The following is an 18,632-nucleotide window of genomic DNA, read 5'->3' on the forward strand; positions in this document are numbered from 1 at the left end:
CCTGCAAACTAATTCAATAAAGATTCATAATTTATTTCAAGAATGCAAGTGATATTTGAGTGAGGTAATTTGTACTTGGGATTTTGTGTTTGTGGCTTCAATTTTTTTTTCAATCAAAAGGAGTTAAATCTCCAGTTCTTGATGAGAGGAGAGGTTTGCATGAAGCAAATGAGCATAGCTCAATCCCATATCACCCACAACAACAACCAATTCCCACATAATGAAACTGCAATCAAATCAACTGCAAAGATTGCTGTTTTCTTTTTTCTTTTCTTTCTAGATAAAATGATTTCAGGATATGTTGCATTTGGAATCGATTAATGAGAGGTTTATATTGATGAATTAGTTAGTAAAAAAAACAAACAAACAGCCTTTTTCATTAATTCTTTTCATCCATAGATGTCTCCTTAAATATTGGGAAGTTGGAATACCTAACAATCTGTCTTAATATTATTACGTGGAGTATTATTCGATTCATAGTGATTCATAATACTATCAAAGTTTAACTACTTTGTCAACCTTTGGCAAAAAATGATTAATTCATACATCTAGAAATTAGAACCTGAAGCTAACAAATACGCATAATATTTTGGACTAAAATAGAAATTTTATTTATACAACAAAGAAAAATAAAGAAGCAAATATATAAAGTGATCTAGCCCTACTGCAAATAACAAATTACTTAAATAAATAGAAGATGACAAGTTTTAATATGTAATGTTATCCTATAGGTAGGCATGCACACGGTTCGTGAACCGCCGGTTCCGGTTCATGAACCGGCGGTTCACGGTTCAAATTTTTGTTGAACCTGAACCGGCCCGCCAAGGTTTCCGGCGGTTCCGGTTCAAAAACTGCCGGTTCCGGCCAAAAACCGGCGGTTCGAATTATTTTTTTTTTGCTTTTTTTTTCTTTATTTATCTATGAAATGTGCGTAAATAAAATTCAAAAAATCACGATGAAAATTGTAATTTTATTGAGAGACTACAAGTTACAATTTACAACAATTACAAATCAAGGAGTTTCGTATAGACTTCTTAAACAACAAATTAAAATACAACGAGACAACTAGTCTACCAATTACAAAAAAGACTTGAAGTTCTAAACAATAAATTTATAAGTACATATATATACTCTTGGTCGGCGAATGAGATGTTTCTACATAACTAAATTGAGGACACCTTTAGCAATTCAACCTTAAATGTTGAGTTTAGTCCAACAATCAACATTTATTGTAGAATTGTCAAAAGTTTCCCGGATTTAGTAGTGTAGAGAAATCTCCTTCGCCGACTAGAGTATATACAAATACAATTATTTAATTGTATTTGCATATTTTTAAATTATAAAGTATAAACAAATGAAAAAAAAAGAAATAAAAGTAAAAGGACTTGAGCTCAACTTAAATTTAAAATTTAAGTTGAGGTGCCTACGTATCCTCAATGCTAATTTGCATTGAGGAATCAAAGTCCACGTAGTTCTCTTACTTTACTTACCTATTTGGCTTGGCCGGCGGTTGACGGTTGGCCTACGCTTCATCCCCGGTGAATTCATCTTGTGATGTCTCCTGACGAACATCCCAATTGAGTTCTTGATCTCTGATGGCAGCTTTGCACCAATCATCAAGTAACATCACGACTTCCATATTTTGCACGGAGAGATTACTTCTTGATTCATCCAACACACGTGCTCCAACACTGAAAGCGGACTCGACGGCGACAGTGGAAGCCGGAACCAAAAAAATCTCCTTGGTCATTGACGCAAGTATGGGAAAATCTTTCTCGTGTGTTCTCCACCAAACGAGGACGTCGATTTGGGCGGGAGTAGGACTTTCATCACTAAAGGAAAAGAGTGAATCGTAATATAAATCTAACTCACTCATCATACCTGAGGTCGACCTCCCGCCGGTGCTGTAGGCATATAGGTCGGCTAATTGGGATTGCGCGTTAGGATCATCATAAACATTTTGAAATGAGAAGGTATGTTGTTGAGAAGGGGGTCTTCTGACTTGGTGGGTACTGTTATACTTGGTTTCATATTCGGTGTAGAGAGCACGCAAGTTATACTCGAAGCTTTGTTGGACAATTGTTCGGTTTGGGAGGTTTATTTCAAATGTTTCGGAGAGGTCTACTCCGAATTCGTCACTAGTATCCGATTGCAATGCTTGAAGTGGACCAAGATCAATAGAACTCAAATTGTTATAGTAAAAGTCTAAAATCCTAGTTGTACCGGCTAATTTCCATTTCGGATCCAAGACCTTTGCAATCAAAAACACTGTTGGAATCTCACTGAAGTACTTAAGTCATTTGTCAATCATATAATATAAAACACACATCAATTCAGGGGAATAAGCCGCATTTTTCATCGCAATTTTAAAAGCAAGTGATATATACATGCAAGGCTCTAAAACACGAACAACAGTGCAATAATAAACACCCGATAATTCAACAATCACATTTTTGAAACATTTGAACAATTTAAATAAACTCATGCTTTGTTCCCAACAACTATCCGACAGATATAAATCAAGAACGAGATAAGTTCTAAAAAAATCACACAACTCTTCTCTGTGCCCCAAAGTAGAATTCAGACAATCATATGTCGAATTTCATCTATGAGACACATCCATGATAAAATTTGTATATCTTACCTTCTTTTGGTGGCAATACTTCTTCCAAGCTTTGCCAATGAGCGGCATTTGATGGATCACTCTAACTGCATTTCTAATATGACTAATATGCTTTTGCCATAAATCAAGCGCATCTTGTACACATAAATTCAAAATATGACATATGCATCTTTGATGAAAATACTTACAGTTAATAACCGGACCACAAGCCGCAATCAATTCACTAATACTTGCAGTATTAGCAGTTGCATTATCAAAAGCAACAGAAAATATTTTGTTGCATAATTGATATTCATTCAAAACTTAAATAATTAAAGAAGCAATTTCGGGTGGAGTGTGTGGTGTGGGAAATTCTCTAAAACCAATTAAACACTTGTTCAAAGACCAACTATTGTCCACAAAATGAACTGTAATCCCCATGTATGAATGTCTGTTAAAACAATCAGTCCATACATCTGAGCAAATGTTCACTTTGTGTCCCAAGTTACCTAGATAACGTGTTAACTCAAACTTTTTCTCTAAAACTTGTCGAACGGTAGATCGTTGAACGGTCATTCGACTTATTTTTTTTACCGCAACGTTAAAAGCACTTTGCATAGTAACCTCATATCTCTTGTCATCATAAACATTAAAAGGAAAATGCTTCATTGCAGTCCATCTAGTTATAGTATGAGACACATTTTTAGGATCATATTTAAAAATTGTAAAATGATTAAAAAAATGAACTTTAATCTTATTTATACAACAAAGAAAAATAAAGAAGCAAATATATAAAGTGATCTAGCCACCAGCCCTACTGCAAATAACAAATTACTTAAATAAATAGAAGATGACAAGTTTTAATATGTAATGTTATCCTATTTCGAAATTATTAAGTACTAGGAGTAGTATATTTGATTTGGATAATCACACAGTATTTAATACCTAAAAAATATTGGTGATATTTGCAATCAGCCAAACGCGATTTGTCCGTGTGATAAAAGGCGCTTATTCCTCGATACGTTTATCTCCGAAATTGTAGGGTCGAATCCGTCGTGGAAAGCATTTTTTCAATATTTTGAATCAGGGCAGGGCAGCACATTCGATTGAGGCAGAGAGAGAGAAGAAGGGGATGGCGATACTTTACGCGCTGGTGGCGCGTGGCTCGGTTGTGCTGGCGGAATTCAGCGCTACTTCCACCACGGCGAATGCGATCGCGCGTCAAATTCTCGAAAAAATCCCCGGCAACAATGATACCAACGCCTCCTACTCGCAGGATCGCTACATTTTTCACGTCAAACGCACCGATGGCCTCACCGTCCTTTGTATGGCCGACGACACCGCCGGAAGTACGTTCACCTCTCTCTCTCTCCACCTTTTTTGTGTGGAGAATTTGATGGCGTGGTGTTGTTTTTTTGTCGATTGAGCTGGAATTCGTACGTGAATATGTTATGTGTTGGTTTTGTGATTAGGATTTTGAATTTTGATATGAATTGATGCTTGCTCGTGTGAATTTTGATATTGGAATTGAAAAAGGTGATTTCAGATTAGCTTCTCTGGATATCGACGTTGGCAGCTGGTTGAATTTTCTACTCTCTTTTTTGATCTTTTTCGCTTTTTTCATGTGGATCTGAAAAGCTACCTTTATGAGTTGCAGCTTATAATTCTGTTTAATTTGTTACTTTTAATGGTGTTTATTTAGATTGAGGTAAGTGTCTTTTTGTTGATCGTGAGGAGAATTTATAAGCTGTTTTTAGTCAATGAAGAATCTTCTTATCTGAAGTAATGTTGGAATCCCTAAGTGTAGCAGCAATACCTGTTCATCAATTAATATTATCTTTTGGAGGCAATTTGTATTTATTGGATAAACGGTTTGATGTGTCGAAATTCGGGTTTATATGGGACTCGTAGCACCATCATTTCGCATTCTGTGTTCGTGGTTCGTTATTCTTGATGTATAAAGAATCATAGATTGTAGTGTTTGAGGGATGTCTTTCCTTCTCTGTTTTTAATCCTCTTATGGCTTTCATATCCCTTCTTGTGTGGTTGAGGGAGATCATGGTATTGGTATGCCCTTCCTTCAAGTATCATGTCTTCACGTGCTTAACTCGAAAAAATTCCTGTTCTTTCATATTCGCACAGGGAGAATTCCTTTTGCATTTCTTGAAGAAATTCATCAGAGATTCGTCCGGACATATGGTCGAGCTGTATTGTCCGCGCAGCCATATGCTATGAATGATGATTTTTCAAGGGTCCTCAGCCAACAAATTGAGTATTTCTCAAGTGATCCTAATGCTGACAGGATAAACCGGCTTAAAGGTGAAATGAGCCAGGTAATTATCTCTTTGCTAACCGTTTGGTCTCTTGGTGTTGCTTTGGTTAATTTTACTTTTGCTACCAAATTCTGTATGAACTGTCAGCTATTAGGATGTCGCCTTGTTGTGTTTAAATTGCGTGCCTTGAGTTTTAGGCTGTGAATTGTGAAATGCATTAGATTTTTGGCTTGATATGGAATCACAATTATTGCTAACCGTTACGGTTGATCTAATTTGAATATATTGCACTGCTATTTTTCTACTGAAAAATACTACTCCGTAAGTATGCTGTCTATTGGTTGTTGTTGCAGGTTCGGAATGTCATGATTGAGAACATTGATAAAGTTTTGGATAGAGGTGATCGGCTAGAATTATTGGTTGATAAAACTGCCACTATGCAAGGGAACACTTTACGCTTCAGGAAGCAAGCTCGCCGTTTTAGAAACACTGTATGGTGGAGAAATGTCAAGCTTACGTAAGTTTCATCTTTGCATCTATTTACCTGTAACTCATGGAAAACTCTGGTCAAAATAAAACTTGTTTTACCGTATGCTAGTTCAGTTTGTATCTCTTTGTGTGGTATTGCTGTGCTTGAAAGACCATCTTCTCCTTCTATAGTAATTTATGAGATCTATTTGGTAGTACGTATTAAATTTTGCAGTACAGTAGAATAGTCTGTCATGTTACATCTGCATTATATCATACATATTTGTTTCTAACCAAGTGATGCTGGGGTATTGTGCAGGATTGCATTGATATTCCTCCTCCTGGTAATAATCTATGTCGTTTTGGCTTTTGTTTGTCATGGCCCCACTCTTCCGTCTTGCCTGTAATGAGGTCTGGCCGAGTGACATCTGGATGCTATTTCTCTTTTCTCTTTCTTCGGTTAAGTGTATGCTCAATTCTTCCGCTTCATATCTCCTTGATATGCCTGAAGAAGTTGTTGCTTTTATGGTCTTGATTCCCTGGTTTGAGATTTAGTCATGTGTAAAGCTTTCTCTGTAGGACTCCAGCTCTATCTAGATGTTTTGGATTCCACAAGGTATTTTAAAAAATATTTGAAATGGTTGGTTTGTTTTGTAATCGACATTTGTGGATATATATAAGTCATGAGTGTTGTTCGTTTGAGATATTGCCATTTGTCTTCTGCATACATTTTCTTTGCTAACTAGTAATAAATTTCGTGAATTCTAATCACGTCGTTGCTGTGCTATTAGAGCATGCCAGAGCTACCCTCTCCATCTGGTCCGGATGACAATCCTGGTACTACACAGAGGTAACTTCATGCCCTAACCCTCGAACGATATTTTCACTTTAACGATAAATGCCAGCTCGACTATGAAACTGAATCTATGTGCGTTACTGTTGGATCATTGGCCACTCGTAGTGGTATCAGAAATCCATCCTAGAGGTGGAATTGATTTTAGACCCCAGAAAACGAGTGAAATAGGTGCATTTCTGTACTCTACCTTTTGGATTCTTTCCATTTGACTGTCATTCTAATCTTGATAGATAGAATAATTTAAACTGGATTCTTTCCATTTGATTGTCGCTCTAATCTTAATAGATAGAATAATTTAAACAAGAAATCAAAAGCAGTCACATGTTGTTGAATGATCGGTCCAGATTTGCCTCCTTTAGCATGTGTTTTCCAGATTGAGGGGCCCTTTCATGTCTTAACCAAAACATAACATCCCATAGTTTATAGTATTGTACCTTTCATTATTAGCATAATATTTGCCAAAATTGTCTTTATTTTACCTATTTGTGTCTGTTAATTAGTACTAAAAGTATTTTGTACCATTTGTGAACTTCAAGTCCGCAAGCTTACAAAAATCCAACTTGCTTGTATGCCCCATCTCTCTATCTCTCTTCCACTCAATTCCTCTCCCATCACCAACCTCACTTCCCCTTCTATATAACAAGGAGATTTGCACTCACCCTTTCTCACACTACTCTCTCTTAACTCTCAACCCTAATACACCACCATGGCCGCAGCCTGAGCTGTCGTGATCCTCTCATTCCTCCTCCTCATCTCGGCCTCCTTCACCTCTGGGTGTGGCACGTGCCCAAGGCTCCCCCGGTGAACCCGTTCTGCCCCAGGGACACGTTGAAGCTCGGCGTCTGTGCTGACCTCCTTGGCCTGGTGAATGTGGTCATCGGGGAGCCCCCGTCGGGCGACTAGTGCTGCCCGCTGCTCGAGGGGGTGGCGGCATGCCTCTGCACTGCCATCAAGGCGAACGTGCTCGGCATAAACCTAGACGTACTGGCGGCGCTCAGCGTCTTGCTCAGCGCTTGCCAGAAAACGGTTCCTCCCGGTTTCAAATGTGATTGAATGCAGTGAGAACTGAGAAATTCATTGAAACTTGAGATTGATGTGTACTGTGTCCCTCTTCTTTGTGTGTGTGTGTGTTCTCTCCCTCTCTCTCTCTCTCTATTTAGGTTTGAATGATTTAATTTCATGCAATAGGCTAGGCAAGAATGTTTGCCTTTAGCGTACTAATAATGCCTTGCACTATTTGTTACCAATCTGCAGTAGAGTATTATTGTGACGATTTGATGCTGCATGTGTCCAAAATTATCAAATTGCTGGATTTATTTCACATTATATACACAATTAGTCTCAATTCATTCTTTAATTGTTATTACTTATTACTTTCGTATGGTAGATTTAAGTTTTAGTCCGTACACACATACATGCTTTGTTTTAACCTAGACGACAACAAATGGTACAGCTCAGTATTTTGCATTTTCTTGAAAAAAAAAACTATCACACTAATTCTTGTGTATTAAAAAAAGTCATTTCGAATTTCTTGTCACGTTCACATCATGGACTCTCCATTTAAATTTACCAATAACTTCGGTGCTAACACATAACAATATGACATGGCCTAGACCTATAATAAGATTGTTAACCAATTTCTTGCCAAATTATGCTTTAATCTTGTCTATATTACTGAAAGGTAGTGCTTATATTATACCAATTATTGATATGAGGAAATTAATTTCATTTCATGTGAGGTGCTAAAACTAATAGATTTTCAACTTTTATAGACATTAATCAATTTCCTTGAACTTCCAATTTCTCATATGATGGATCAGGTTTTTAATTTGTCGTCACTTTAATTGCCAGCGAGGAATTGTTTCTTCTAAAAGAGAGAAAGTATATTGGGATAAAAAATGGAGTCGTAAATAAATGGGGAATGCCTTCTATGCACAAAAGAGGTTGTGCTTCAAAACACAACACTTTAGGAATAAAACGCAGGCATGCTTCTTTATACCCTTTTTCTTTTCTTTTATTTAATTGTGTGCGTGGAAATGGCACAACACCTGATATACACAGAAGGAGATCTATTTCCTAAATAAATAAAGGATAAAAGACATAAATTGTCAACGATGATGAAGGTGGTGGCTGAAGCTGTCAATGACGATGGTGGTACAACTGAAGGGTTTGGGATAGAGATGAAACCCTAATTTTAAAAATAAATTTGAGAATGTCAAATATATGTTGATTTATTGTTCTAGATAATCCGTACTAATGTTTGTGCATTTATTAATAGTAAGAGTATTGAAATCTTGAAAAGAAGTGATGCCACATGCATATCATCACCAATGTGTGATATCTTCATAACAAGCATTAGAAGGGTTCTATTTATTAAAATATATAGTTGCATATATAGCACATAGAATGTGCATAATATTGTGATCATATATTAATGATTTGTATATAAATTTTTTAATTTTTCAGAACCATAAATGTAATTAATGCATACTTTAATTCAAATTTGAAAAAACAATATAGAGGCATTCAAATATTTAAAAAAATTAAAAATGAGGTCGGAGACTAATCAAGTCTTTTAATTTATCCACTAACTATATTTATTATTTTAATATATAATTAATATATCAAATTATTAATTGTATAAATTTTTTTGATTATATAAATTTTGTCACTCTATTAAAAAATCGAATCTTTTAAATACTCATACTCCTATGTTAGTAGACAAAACTGTAAAATATCATTCTCTCTTTAAACAAAAAACTGAAAAGCAAACCTAAAAAGTTAAAAGACGCTTATTCCTTGTAGCGTTTATCTCCGAAATTGTAGGGACGAATCCGTCGTGAATTGCATTTCTCTTGAATCAGATCAGTCAAGGAAGAGAGAGGGAGAGAGAAAGGGGATGGCGATACTTTACGCGCTGGTGGCGCGTGGCTCGGTTGTGCTGGCGGAATACAGCGCTACTTCCACCACGGCGAACGCGATCGCGCGTCAAATTCTCGAAAAAATCCCCGGTAACAATGATACCAACGCCTCCTACTCGCAGGATCGCTACATTTTTCACGTCAAACGCACCGATGGCCTCACCGTCCTTTGTATGGCCGACGACACTGCCGGAAGTACGTTCACCTCTCTCTCTCTCTACCTTTTTTTGTGTGGAGAATTTGATAGCGTCGTGTTGTTTTTTGGTCGTTGGACGCCAGTTGAGCTGGAATTCAGACATGAGTGTGATTATGTGTAGGTTTCGTGATTAGGATTTTGAATTTTGATATGAAATGGTGCGTTTGCTCTTGAGAAATTAGAAATGATGTTTGAATTTGTAGGAGACCTAGGAATTTAAAATGTGATTTCAGATTAGCTTCTTTTGGATATTGACGTTGGCAGCTGGTTGAATTTTGCTCACTTTTTTGACCTTGTCGTTTTTTTTCCTTCTGAAAAGGTACCTTTATGAGGAGTTAGCTTATAATTCGGTTTAGCTAGGTTTGATTTGATACTTTTAATGGTGGAGTAGTTTTTTAAGATTGAGAAACTCGTGTTTTTCAATTGTGAGGAGAATATTATAAGGTGGTTTGTTTGTTAATGAGGAATCTCCTTATGTGAAGTGATGTTGGAATCCTCTGGGAAAAATAACTGATCATCAATTATTGTTATTATCTTTTGGATGTCGTCCACTGTATATGGAGGCATTTGTATTTATTGGATCAACAGTTTGATGTATCAAAATTCGGGATTATATTGGACTCGCGGCACCATCGTTTTGCATCCTGTGTTCATGGTTCGTTATTCATGATGTATCAAGACTCATAGATCGAGTTATTGAGGGATGCCTTTCATTCTGTGTTATCCACCCTCCTATGATTTGCCCTTTCTTCAAGTATCATGTCTGTAAGTGCTTAACTTGAAAAGTTCCCTGTTCTTTCAAATCCACACAGGGAGAATTCCTTTTGCATTTCTGGAAGAAATTCATCAGAGATTTGTGCGAACCTATGGTCGAGCTGTATTGTCTGCACAGCCATATGCAATGAATGATGAATTTTCAAGGGTCCTTAGCCAACAAATCGAGTATTTCTCAAGTGATCCTAATGCTGACAGGATAAACCGGCTTAAAGGTGAAATGAGCCAGGTAATTATCACTTTGATAACTGTTTGGTCTCTTGGTGTTGCTTCTGTTATATTGCTTCCAAATTATGTGTTGACTTTCGGCAGTGAGGATGTCACCTTGTTTTTGGCTTAATATGTTTGGAATGAGTGCCTTTGAGTTTCTGGCTGTGAAATGCATTGGATTTTTGGCTTGATATGGAATCACAATTATTGCTAACCGTACAGTTGATCTAATTTGAACATTTTGCACTGCTATTTGTCTACTAATAAATTGTAAGTAAACTGTCTATTGTTTGTCGTTGTAGGTTCGGAATGTCATGATTGAGAACATTGATAAAGTTTTGGATAGAGGTGACCGGCTAGAATTATTGGTTGATAAAACTGCCACTATGCAAGGGAACACTTTTCGCTTCAGAAAGCAAGCTCGCCGTTTTAGAAACACTGTATGGTGGAGAAATGTCAAGCTTACGTAAGTTTGAACTTGACATGTACTTACTTGCAAATTACGGAAAACTCTGGTTAAAATAAAACTTGATTGAACTTAGAGGCAAGAACTTAGAAGAGTACTGTATATTGAACACTCAGTTTTTACCGTTTGCTAGTTTAATTTTTTTCTCTTTGAGGTGTCAAGCTTATGTAAGTTTGAACTTGACATTTACTTGATTGTAAATTACGGAAAACTCTGGTTAAAATAAAACTTGATTGAACTTATAGTCAAGAACTTAGAAGTGTACTGTATCTTAAACACTCAGTTTTACCGTTTGCTAGTTTAATTTGTATCTCTTTGAGGGGTATTACTGTGATAAAATGACCATTAAGAGATCTATATGATCTTAAACTTGCAATACAGTAGAATAGTCTATATCATGTTTACATCTGCATTAGATCGTATTTGTTTCTACTTTCTAAATAAGCGATGCTTGGTCTTGTGCAGGATTGCATTGATATTCCTTCTCCTGGTAATAATCTATGTCGTTTTGGCTTTTGTTTGCCACGGACCCACTCTTCCATCTTGCCTGTAATGAGGTCTGCTCGTGACATCTGGATGCTATTTCTCTTTCTCTTTCTCTTTCTCTTTCTTCTATTAAGTCAAAGTGTACGCCCAGTTCTTTCACTTCATATCTCCTTGAGATGTCTGAAGAAGTTGTTGGTTTTATGGTTTTATACTTTTATTCTTGGTTTGAGATTTAGTCATGTGTAAAGCTGTCTCTGTAGGGCACCAGCTCTATCTAGATATTGCACTAGGTATTTTCAAGCAAATTCGAAATGGTTTGTTTGTTTTGTAATCGACATTTCTGGATATATAAGTCATGATTTTTAATTGAGTGTTGTTCATTTGAGACATTATCATTTTTTCCCGGGTACATTTTCTTTGCTAACTACTCGATGAAATTTCTTGAATTCTGACCACACTGTTGCTTCTGTGCTGTTAGAGCATGCCAGAACTTCCCTCTCCATCTGCTCTGGAACTGGAAGACAGTCCTGGTACTACCCTAAGGTAATTGCTGTAACTTCACGCCCTAACCCTCGAATGATATTTTCACTGCTGCTTTCACTTCAATGATAAAATGCCAGCTGGATCGACTATGAAACTGAATCTATGTGCGTTACTGTTGGATCATTGGCCACTCATAGTGGTATCAAATATCCTTCCTAGAGGTGGAATAGATTTTAGACCCCACATAAACGAGTGAAATAGGTGCATTTCTATACTCTAGCTTTTGGATTCTTTCCATTTGATTGTTACTCTAATCTTGATAAATATAAGAATATACACTAGAAATAAAAAACAGTCACATGCTGTTGAATCATTGGTCCAGATTTGCCTCCTTTAGCATGTGTTTTCCAGATTGAGGGGCCCATCATGTCTTAACCAAAACATAACATCCCATGCTTTATAGTATTGTACATTTCGTCATTAGCATAATACTTGCCAAAATTGTCCTAATTTACCTATTTATGATTCTGCTAATTACTGTATATTCTGTACCATTTGGTGAGCTTCTCCACAAGCTTACAAAAATCCAACTTGATTGTATGCCATCCCTCTCTCTCTCTTCCACTCAATTCCTCTCCAATCACCAACCTCACTTCCCCTCTATATAACAAGGAGATTTCCTCTCACCCCTTCTCACACTTCTCTCTCTTAAGTCCTAACCCTAGTTCACCTTCATGGCCGCTGCCCGAGCCGTCGTAATCCTCTCATTCCTCCTCCTCTCTGCTGCCTTCACCTCCGGGTGCGGCACGTGCAAGCCACACCCAGCTCCCAAGGTGCCCCCGCCGAACCCGTTCTGCCCCAGGGACACGTTGAAGCTCGGTGTCTGCGCCGACCTCCTCGGCCTGGTGAATGTGGTGGTCGGGGCGCCCCCTTCGGGTGACAAGTGCTGCCCACTGCTCGAGGGGCTGGCTGACTTGGAGGTGGCGGCGTGCCTTTGCACTGCCATCAAGGCGAACGTGCTCGGCATCAACCTGGACATCCCGGTGGCGCTCAGCGTTTTGCTTAGCGCTTGCCAGAAAACGGTCCCTCCCGGTTTCAAATGTGTTTGAATGCAGTGAGAACTGAGAAGTTCAATAAACTTGAGATTGATTTGTATTTGTATTTGTATTGTGTTCCTCTTCTTAGTTTGTGTGTGTTCTCTCTCTCTCTGTAGGTTTGAATGATTTAATTTTATGCAATAGACTAGGCAAGAATGTTTGCCTGTAGTCTAATAATGCATCATTGTATCTGCAGTAATATTTACTGTTATTCTTGTGACGATTTGATGCATGTGTCCAAAATTATCGAATTGCTGGATTTATTTCACATTATATACACAATTCGTCTCACTTTAATTTTATTATTATTGCTATTGTCTTTTTTGTATTGTAGATTCGACTTTTAGTCCATACACACACGTCTTGGTTTTAACTTTAACGACAACAAATGTACAACACAGAATTTTGCATTTTCTTGAAAAACAACAATCAGTTCACGTACATATATTTTGTGGATTAAAAGAAAGTCATTTTGAATTTCTCGTAAGGCCTCAATTGAAATTTACTACTACTACCACCACTACATTTGCTACCTGGCCTAGCCAAAAATTAGGCTTTAGTTTTGTTATATTCCTAAAAGAAAATAAATTACAATTGACAATTATCGATAGGAGGAAATTGATTACATATTATTTGGGAATTAAAACTAGTAGATCTTTAACTATTACAGACATTAATCATTTTCCTCGAAAATTTCCAATTTTTCATGTTAAAACCAGGATTAGATTTTTAGTTTGCTGCCATTAGGTAATTGTCAGCGATGAATTTGATTATTCTTGAAGAGAGAGCAAATATTTTGGGATTCAAAAAAAAAGAGAGACAAAATAAAGACAAAAACGGTGGAGAAAATCGAAGCAGCGCACCACCTGCGCTTTGTAGCCACCTCCCACTTTCTCCTTCTCTAATTCTGGTCTCAATTTCTCAAAACCCTAATTGCACTCTAATTCCAAATTCGTTTTGATGCCCTATTAATCAGGGTCGCGTTAATAGGGTCGCGTTGAGATTGCTGCTGGGTTTTAGTGACTTAGTTACATTGTAGTCATTAAAATATCCAAGTGATCGATCGTTTTGTTGAATTACGACTGTGTGAAGTGATCGGATTCCAGACTTGTGGAGATGCAGCTGCCGAGTCCACCGAAGCATCGCCACGATGGGACTTCGCCTTTGCCGCTGGGAATGGATTGGAGCCCTCCGCCTCGAATTTGGGTATGATTCTGCTCTTAATATTCTGGATATCGATTAATTTACTGGAATTTGAATACGCTTACATGGATGCTTTGATCGATTTCGATAGCTATCAGTTTGATTTTTTAGCGAATTTAGCTGTGTGATCAGCTCGTTAGGTACACTGTAAAGTTTGGGTTTTATGCATTGCTTATTCGATACTGTTAAGCTCAGTACTAAAATTGGTTAAATAGTTTAAATTAGTTAAAATTATGTTGTAAATTTGTAATCCTAAGAAAGAAATTATTTGCTATTAGATCAAGATGTGGTTTAAGAGGAAGTTTGTTTTTAAGCAGAAAAAAGTATTAACTTTCTACTATAAAATTTGCTATAACTGGTAGTTTCCTGAAATGTTGATGTGTGCATAAGCCTTGGTGCTATGACTGGTAGCTTGATTTTATACTTTTAGTTGATAAACCTTATTCATTTTCATTACTTAGACATGACTATTGTTACTTAGAGGGCAATGTTAATGTACTTTGCAGGCAGGGAGAGAAAGTGTTTGGCCTCATGATCCTCAGACAGGATGGAGTTACTGCATCACTCTACCTTCATGGATTGTACTTGCAAAGTCGAGAGATTCTGACCCAACAGTGGTATTGGTCTAATGTTTCTTTGTATGCTCATTACATGATAGTATGATTTATAAACTATACACAGTTATGACTACACGAAAATTGAATATTAGTTAAAAGAAATTGCTTCACTTCTATCATGTTGATGTAGGCCGTGCCCTTGCTTTAAAACCTTTTAAGATTTTCTATGATGAACTTGTCAGTTTCTCCCAGCAACTGGTTGGTGGTACGAAAGCTAGGTCTTATGCAGTTAAGCCAATATATTATATATCTATGCAAGTTATGGCAAGAAGGTTGATGAAAAATTTGTTATGATTTGTATATTCTTACAATATATCACCTTTTTCCATTGTAATTGTCCCCTCTTTTTCCTACGCATGTGTGAAAGGATGAACCTCTTCTCCTCCTTCGATTATAATTGATATCCAGTGTCAGTCGAGGTCCTTTTTTGGTGAATGTTATGTTCCTTGTGACCTTTTCTCGTATTGGTTTTTTACTTGCTAGTGGTTCCAGAATTAACAATTGTAAGGTGCAGTTTTACAGGGTTCAGGTTGGCATACAATCACCAGAGGGGATTACAACCACAAGAACTGTATTGAGGAGATTCAATGATTTCCTAAAATTACATGCTGCTGTAAGCTCAAATATTTTAGATAGGGTTGTGGCATCACATACTTAAACTTGTATGGAGAATATGTATTGCTATTTGTTTCCCTGACTGAGCATTTGCATGTTTTTGTGATAAAGTTGTAGTAATATATTGATTCTGGTATTGTTTTCAACTTTCTCCTGTAGCTCAAAAGAGCCTTTCCTCAGAAAAGCATTCCACCAACTCCACCAAAGGGGCTCTTGCGGATGAAAACAAGGGCAATGCTGGAAGCGGTAAAGATTGTTTATAGCTTTGATTATTATAGTCATAAGATTGCATTGCAAACACTTTTCTTTTTTGAGGGGGTGGGATGAGTCTTGCACATTTTTATGGTTGCTCTTGAGGCCTTATTATTTTATCTCTAAAGCCCAAGCTTATCTCTGAAACAACATAAATAAAAAGTTCAAGAATGGAGATTGTAGATATGTTTTGGAGACTGGAGCTCTCGTTTGTTTTCTACTTCTCTATTTTCAGTTAACTGTTATGATTACTAGAGGCTTCTGTTTTATTACAGAGAAGGAGTTCTTTGGAGGAATGGATGGCAAACTTACTTTCAGATATTGATTTGTCAAGAAGCATTGTCGTCGCATCCTTTCTTGAACTAGAAGCTGCTGCTAGGTCATGTGAGTATGCTGTAATTTGATATTCTATGCTAGTAATTTTTCTTTACATCAATTTTTGTTAAATCTATGGGGTCTGGATCTTCATACTAGAGCTACTTATAAATTCTGTAACGTTACATTTTTTTCTCCAGCATTCCAAGAAGACGGCCTGCAGAGTCCCCCTGATTCACATAATTCTGTAACTACGACAGACTCATCTCATCATGTTCACCCTAATTTAAGCATGTTGGCAGCCGGTACTTCATCCGTGGCATCAGATTATGGCAGTGATACAGCCTATGAGATATCTGATATTGGTTCACATAGCCTTGGAAGGGATAACAACTCAGAAGTTGGAATTGAGGATCTATCATTTTATGATGATGCAACGAGTACAGTGGATAAATTTGTCAAGTATGGCATGTCAAACATCGACGAGGGCTTGTCGATGGGGAATGCTATTCTAGAGAAGCTCGAGAATTTTCCTAAACATAAGCTGAATGCCAGAGGAAAACATGACTCAGAGCAGAACCTGAGTAATGGAAGTTCTTTGAAAGCCTCTCATCACACAGAAGATATGTCAGAGCATCTGGCTGAAAATAGTTCATTGGTTCATCATGGCCGAAAGCTGTCGACTGATAGCATTGGAAGCGACAGGAGCTCTTTACGAGGCAGTGAGTCATCAAGTTTAGCATTTCCAAATTCAAATGGACATGGGGCTTTTGATTTTGGGAGTGCAGCTGAGGTTGGACGAACCACTGGAACTGTTGGAAACTCTGATTATCATCTCCCAGATGATATACACCTGTTGGTCCCAGTGGATCAGCGCCTGAAGATGAATAGAGTACTTATGACAATGCAGCGGCGGTTGATTACTGCCAAGACTGATATGGAAGATCTTATATCGAGATTGAATCAAGAAATTGCCGTGAAGGACTATCTTGCAACAAAGGTATCTGAATGCTGACAGTTTGAACCCATATTATGTTTTGGCATCAGGTCTGTTGAGGAAAGGTTACAAATGTCTATTGGTAACACTGTTTTACAATTTGAGTCCTAATTGTTATCTTTGGCATTTGGTATTAGACTCGAACACGAAAAAAATAATTCTGACGCGTGTGAAATTAGCATTAGTGACACATCTTTTTTTGGCCAAACTTAAATATTCATGAGTTCTCATTTATACCCAGGTGAAGGATTTGGAAGCGGAGCTTGAAACTACTAAACAAAAAAGTAAAGAAAATCTTGAGCAGGCTATACTAATTGAAAGAGAAAGAGTTACTCAAATGCAGTGGGATATGGAAGAACTTAGGCGGAGGTCTATGGAACTAGAACTACAGTTGAATCAGCAACAGGTTCTGTATCCTGTTCATTGACTTCACTGTGGTAGTTTATGTAATCTTGAAAGATCTATAATGACAAAAGCCTATTCCAGTATCAGAGCACAGATGCTCAGCCTTCTGTTTCACCAGGAAATCAGCAGACGGATACGTTGCGCCAGGAGTTGGACTCTTCACAACAGCAGTTTGAGGATTTGTTGAAGCGGCATCAAGAGCTGGAAGTAAAATCAAAAGCTGATATTAAAGTTCTTGTCAAGGAAGTAAGATCATTAAGAAGTTCCCAATCAGAATTAACGCAACAGCTCAAGCAGTCTCTCAGAGAAAATTTTGAAATGGAGGTATACTTAGTTGGACTACTATATTGACTTGTAATATCCAAAACAATTATCATCTCTCGGTCACTCTGCCTACATAACATGGTTCCAACTCTAACGTTCTCATGTCGAGTCTTGAGAAGCAACATGCGAATCTGAACAAACTTCGTTAAATCAAGATGTTGATCTTCTGTTACTTTTTGAACTGCTTCTGGGATTCACAGGAACTTCTTCAGGAAGAAAGAGAGAGAAATGAGCAGGTGAGATCCTCTTGTAGGAAGTTGCTGGACAGATGCAAGATTCTTCAGGATCAGCCTCAGGAGTGCAATATCGACAATTTAACAAACACAAAAGGTGACACAGCTGACAGCCTCCCGTCATTATTGGATCAGTTGGATTTTGTTGGCACATCCGAAAACCAGATAGACCTTCTCATTGCTGAGGTACACTCCTAGCTTTTGGTTTGTATCAATAATTGATCACTATTTCCAAAACATCGATTTAATAATAGAACTTATGTATCCTTGTGGTGATGATGGGAGTTTCATCTTCTAAATGTAATAAGTTTGAGCAGTTATTAGCTGAGGATGGTGATAAGCACACAACTTCCATAGACGAGGAATTGAGGCAGACACTAACGAGTCTCCTAGCCGATAATGGTGCGTTGAGAAAGCAGGTGAACTCCCTTATAGTAAACAGCCTCAAGATGGCGAAATCTAAGGAGAAAGGTGAAACATCAGATGTAAATGTAGGAAGTGAGGTCCAACATAGCAGCAGCTAACTCATGGACATATGTAAATTCAGAAATGCCAATTATGTGTAGAGTTGGATATATACGACATGGGGAGTTTCCCATGTTTGCGGTTTTACCAGCAGGAACGCGTTGGTGTCGATTTTTTTGGTCTCTCGCGGTGCTGTATGCAACAGTGTACATATATATTGATAGTTCGATTTGTATACATAATTCAGAGTCGAGAAAAACATGTGGAATTTGCTAGTTTTTGTTGGATAAATTATCACTTGCTGCGCTGTTGTATTCTATAATTGTGTGATCTGGTCTTCATATATTTTGAAGTATTTTTTAAATTTCAAACTC

At 37.4% G+C, this 18,632-nt stretch overlaps 4 protein-coding genes across 9 annotated transcripts; all 4 read left to right on the forward strand.

Moving 5' to 3' along the window:
- The first annotated feature begins 3,657 nt into the window (after positions 1-3,657).
- On the forward strand, positions 3,658-6,049 carry LOC121751532 (vesicle-associated membrane protein 711-like). The gene is made up of 4 exons (XM_042146285.1): positions 3,658-3,951; positions 4,745-4,935; positions 5,229-5,392; positions 5,663-6,049. Exons 1-4 carry the CDS (start codon positions 3,735-3,737, stop codon positions 5,748-5,750), a joined length of 660 nt encoding a protein of 219 aa, XP_042002219.1. The 5' UTR covers positions 3,658-3,734; the 3' UTR covers positions 5,751-6,049.
- A 104-nt stretch (positions 6,050-6,153) lies between these two features.
- On the forward strand, positions 6,154-11,886 carry LOC121751530 (vesicle-associated membrane protein 711-like). 4 transcript variants are annotated; one of them, XM_042146282.1, is made up of 6 exons: positions 6,154-6,193; positions 9,064-9,315; positions 10,129-10,319; positions 10,603-10,766; positions 11,232-11,323; positions 11,731-11,886. In XM_042146282.1, the coding sequence occupies exons 1-5, from the start codon at positions 6,169-6,171 to the stop codon at positions 11,317-11,319; spliced, it is 720 nt and encodes a 239-aa protein (XP_042002216.1). In that variant the 5' UTR covers positions 6,154-6,168; the 3' UTR covers positions 11,320-11,323; positions 11,731-11,886. The 4 variants fall into 4 exon arrangements, with proteins under 4 accessions (XP_042002216.1, XP_042002217.1, XP_042002215.1 ...); XM_042146283.1 differs by having other exon boundaries at positions 11,741-11,886; XM_042146281.1 differs by lacking the exon at positions 11,731-11,886 and having other exon boundaries at positions 11,232-11,618.
- A 557-nt stretch (positions 11,887-12,443) lies between these two features.
- LOC121751533 (14 kDa proline-rich protein DC2.15-like) lies at positions 12,444-13,109 on the forward strand. The gene has a single exon (XM_042146287.1). The coding sequence runs from the start codon at positions 12,470-12,472 to the stop codon at positions 12,842-12,844; it is 375 nt and encodes a 124-aa protein (XP_042002221.1). The 5' UTR covers positions 12,444-12,469; the 3' UTR covers positions 12,845-13,109.
- Positions 13,110-13,458: 349 nt separating this feature from the next.
- LOC121751529 (PX domain-containing protein EREL1-like) lies at positions 13,459-18,574 on the forward strand. 3 transcript variants are annotated; one of them, XM_042146279.1, is made up of 10 exons: positions 13,459-14,038; positions 14,542-14,652; positions 15,167-15,265; positions 15,427-15,513; positions 15,795-15,903; positions 16,035-16,834; positions 17,073-17,237; positions 17,324-17,560; positions 17,761-17,979; positions 18,102-18,574. In XM_042146279.1, the coding sequence occupies exons 1-10, from the start codon at positions 13,949-13,951 to the stop codon at positions 18,315-18,317; spliced, it is 2,133 nt and encodes a 710-aa protein (XP_042002213.1). In that variant the 5' UTR covers positions 13,459-13,948; the 3' UTR covers positions 18,318-18,574. The 3 variants fall into 3 exon arrangements, with proteins under 3 accessions (XP_042002213.1, XP_042002212.1, XP_042002214.1); XM_042146278.1 differs by having other exon boundaries at positions 13,462-14,038; positions 17,318-17,560; XM_042146280.1 differs by having other exon boundaries at positions 13,469-14,038; positions 17,318-17,560; positions 18,111-18,574.
- The last annotated feature ends 58 nt before the right edge of the window (positions 18,575-18,632 follow it).

The sequence above is a fragment of the Salvia splendens genome, chromosome 10, assembly GCF_004379255.2.
Source record: "Salvia splendens isolate huo1 chromosome 10, SspV2, whole genome shotgun sequence".
NCBI classification, from domain to species: domain Eukaryota; kingdom Viridiplantae; phylum Streptophyta; class Magnoliopsida; order Lamiales; family Lamiaceae; genus Salvia; species Salvia splendens.

What these genes read in the sequence shown, in the direction of transcription:
- LOC121751532 (XM_042146285.1), top strand. Translation starts at nt 3,735, where the DNA reads ATGGCGATACTTTACGCGCTGGTGGCGCGTGGCTCGGTTGTGCTGGCG. An exon ending in GGCCGACGACACCGCCGGAA is followed by an intron (nt 3,952 to 4,744) that starts GTACGTTCACCT and finishes ATATTCGCACAG; the next exon opens with GGAGAATTCCTTTTGCATTT. An exon ending in TTAAAGGTGAAATGAGCCAG is followed by an intron (nt 4,936 to 5,228) that starts GTAATTATCTCT and finishes TTGTTGTTGCAG; the next exon opens with GTTCGGAATGTCATGATTGA.
- LOC121751530 (XM_042146282.1), top strand. Translation starts at nt 6,169, where the DNA reads ATGACAATCCTGGTACTACACAGAG. An exon ending in AATCCTGGTACTACACAGAG is followed by an intron (nt 6,194 to 9,063) that starts GTAACTTCATGC and finishes CTCTTGAATCAG; the next exon opens with ATCAGTCAAGGAAGAGAGAG. An exon ending in TTAAAGGTGAAATGAGCCAG is followed by an intron (nt 10,320 to 10,602) that starts GTAATTATCACT and finishes TTGTCGTTGTAG; the next exon opens with GTTCGGAATGTCATGATTGA.
- LOC121751533 (XM_042146287.1), top strand. Translation starts at nt 12,470, where the DNA reads ATGGCCGCTGCCCGAGCCGTCGTAATCCTCTCATTCCTCCTCCTCTCT.
- LOC121751529 (XM_042146278.1), top strand. Translation starts at nt 13,949, where the DNA reads ATGCAGCTGCCGAGTCCACCGAAGCATCGCCACGATGGGACTTCGCCT. An exon ending in AGAAGCTGCTGCTAGGTCAT is followed by an intron (nt 15,904 to 16,034) that starts GTGAGTATGCTG and finishes TTTTTTCTCCAG; the next exon opens with CATTCCAAGAAGACGGCCTG. An exon ending in TAGACCTTCTCATTGCTGAG is followed by an intron (nt 17,980 to 18,101) that starts GTACACTCCTAG and finishes AAATGTAATAAG; the next exon opens with TTTGAGCAGTTATTAGCTGA.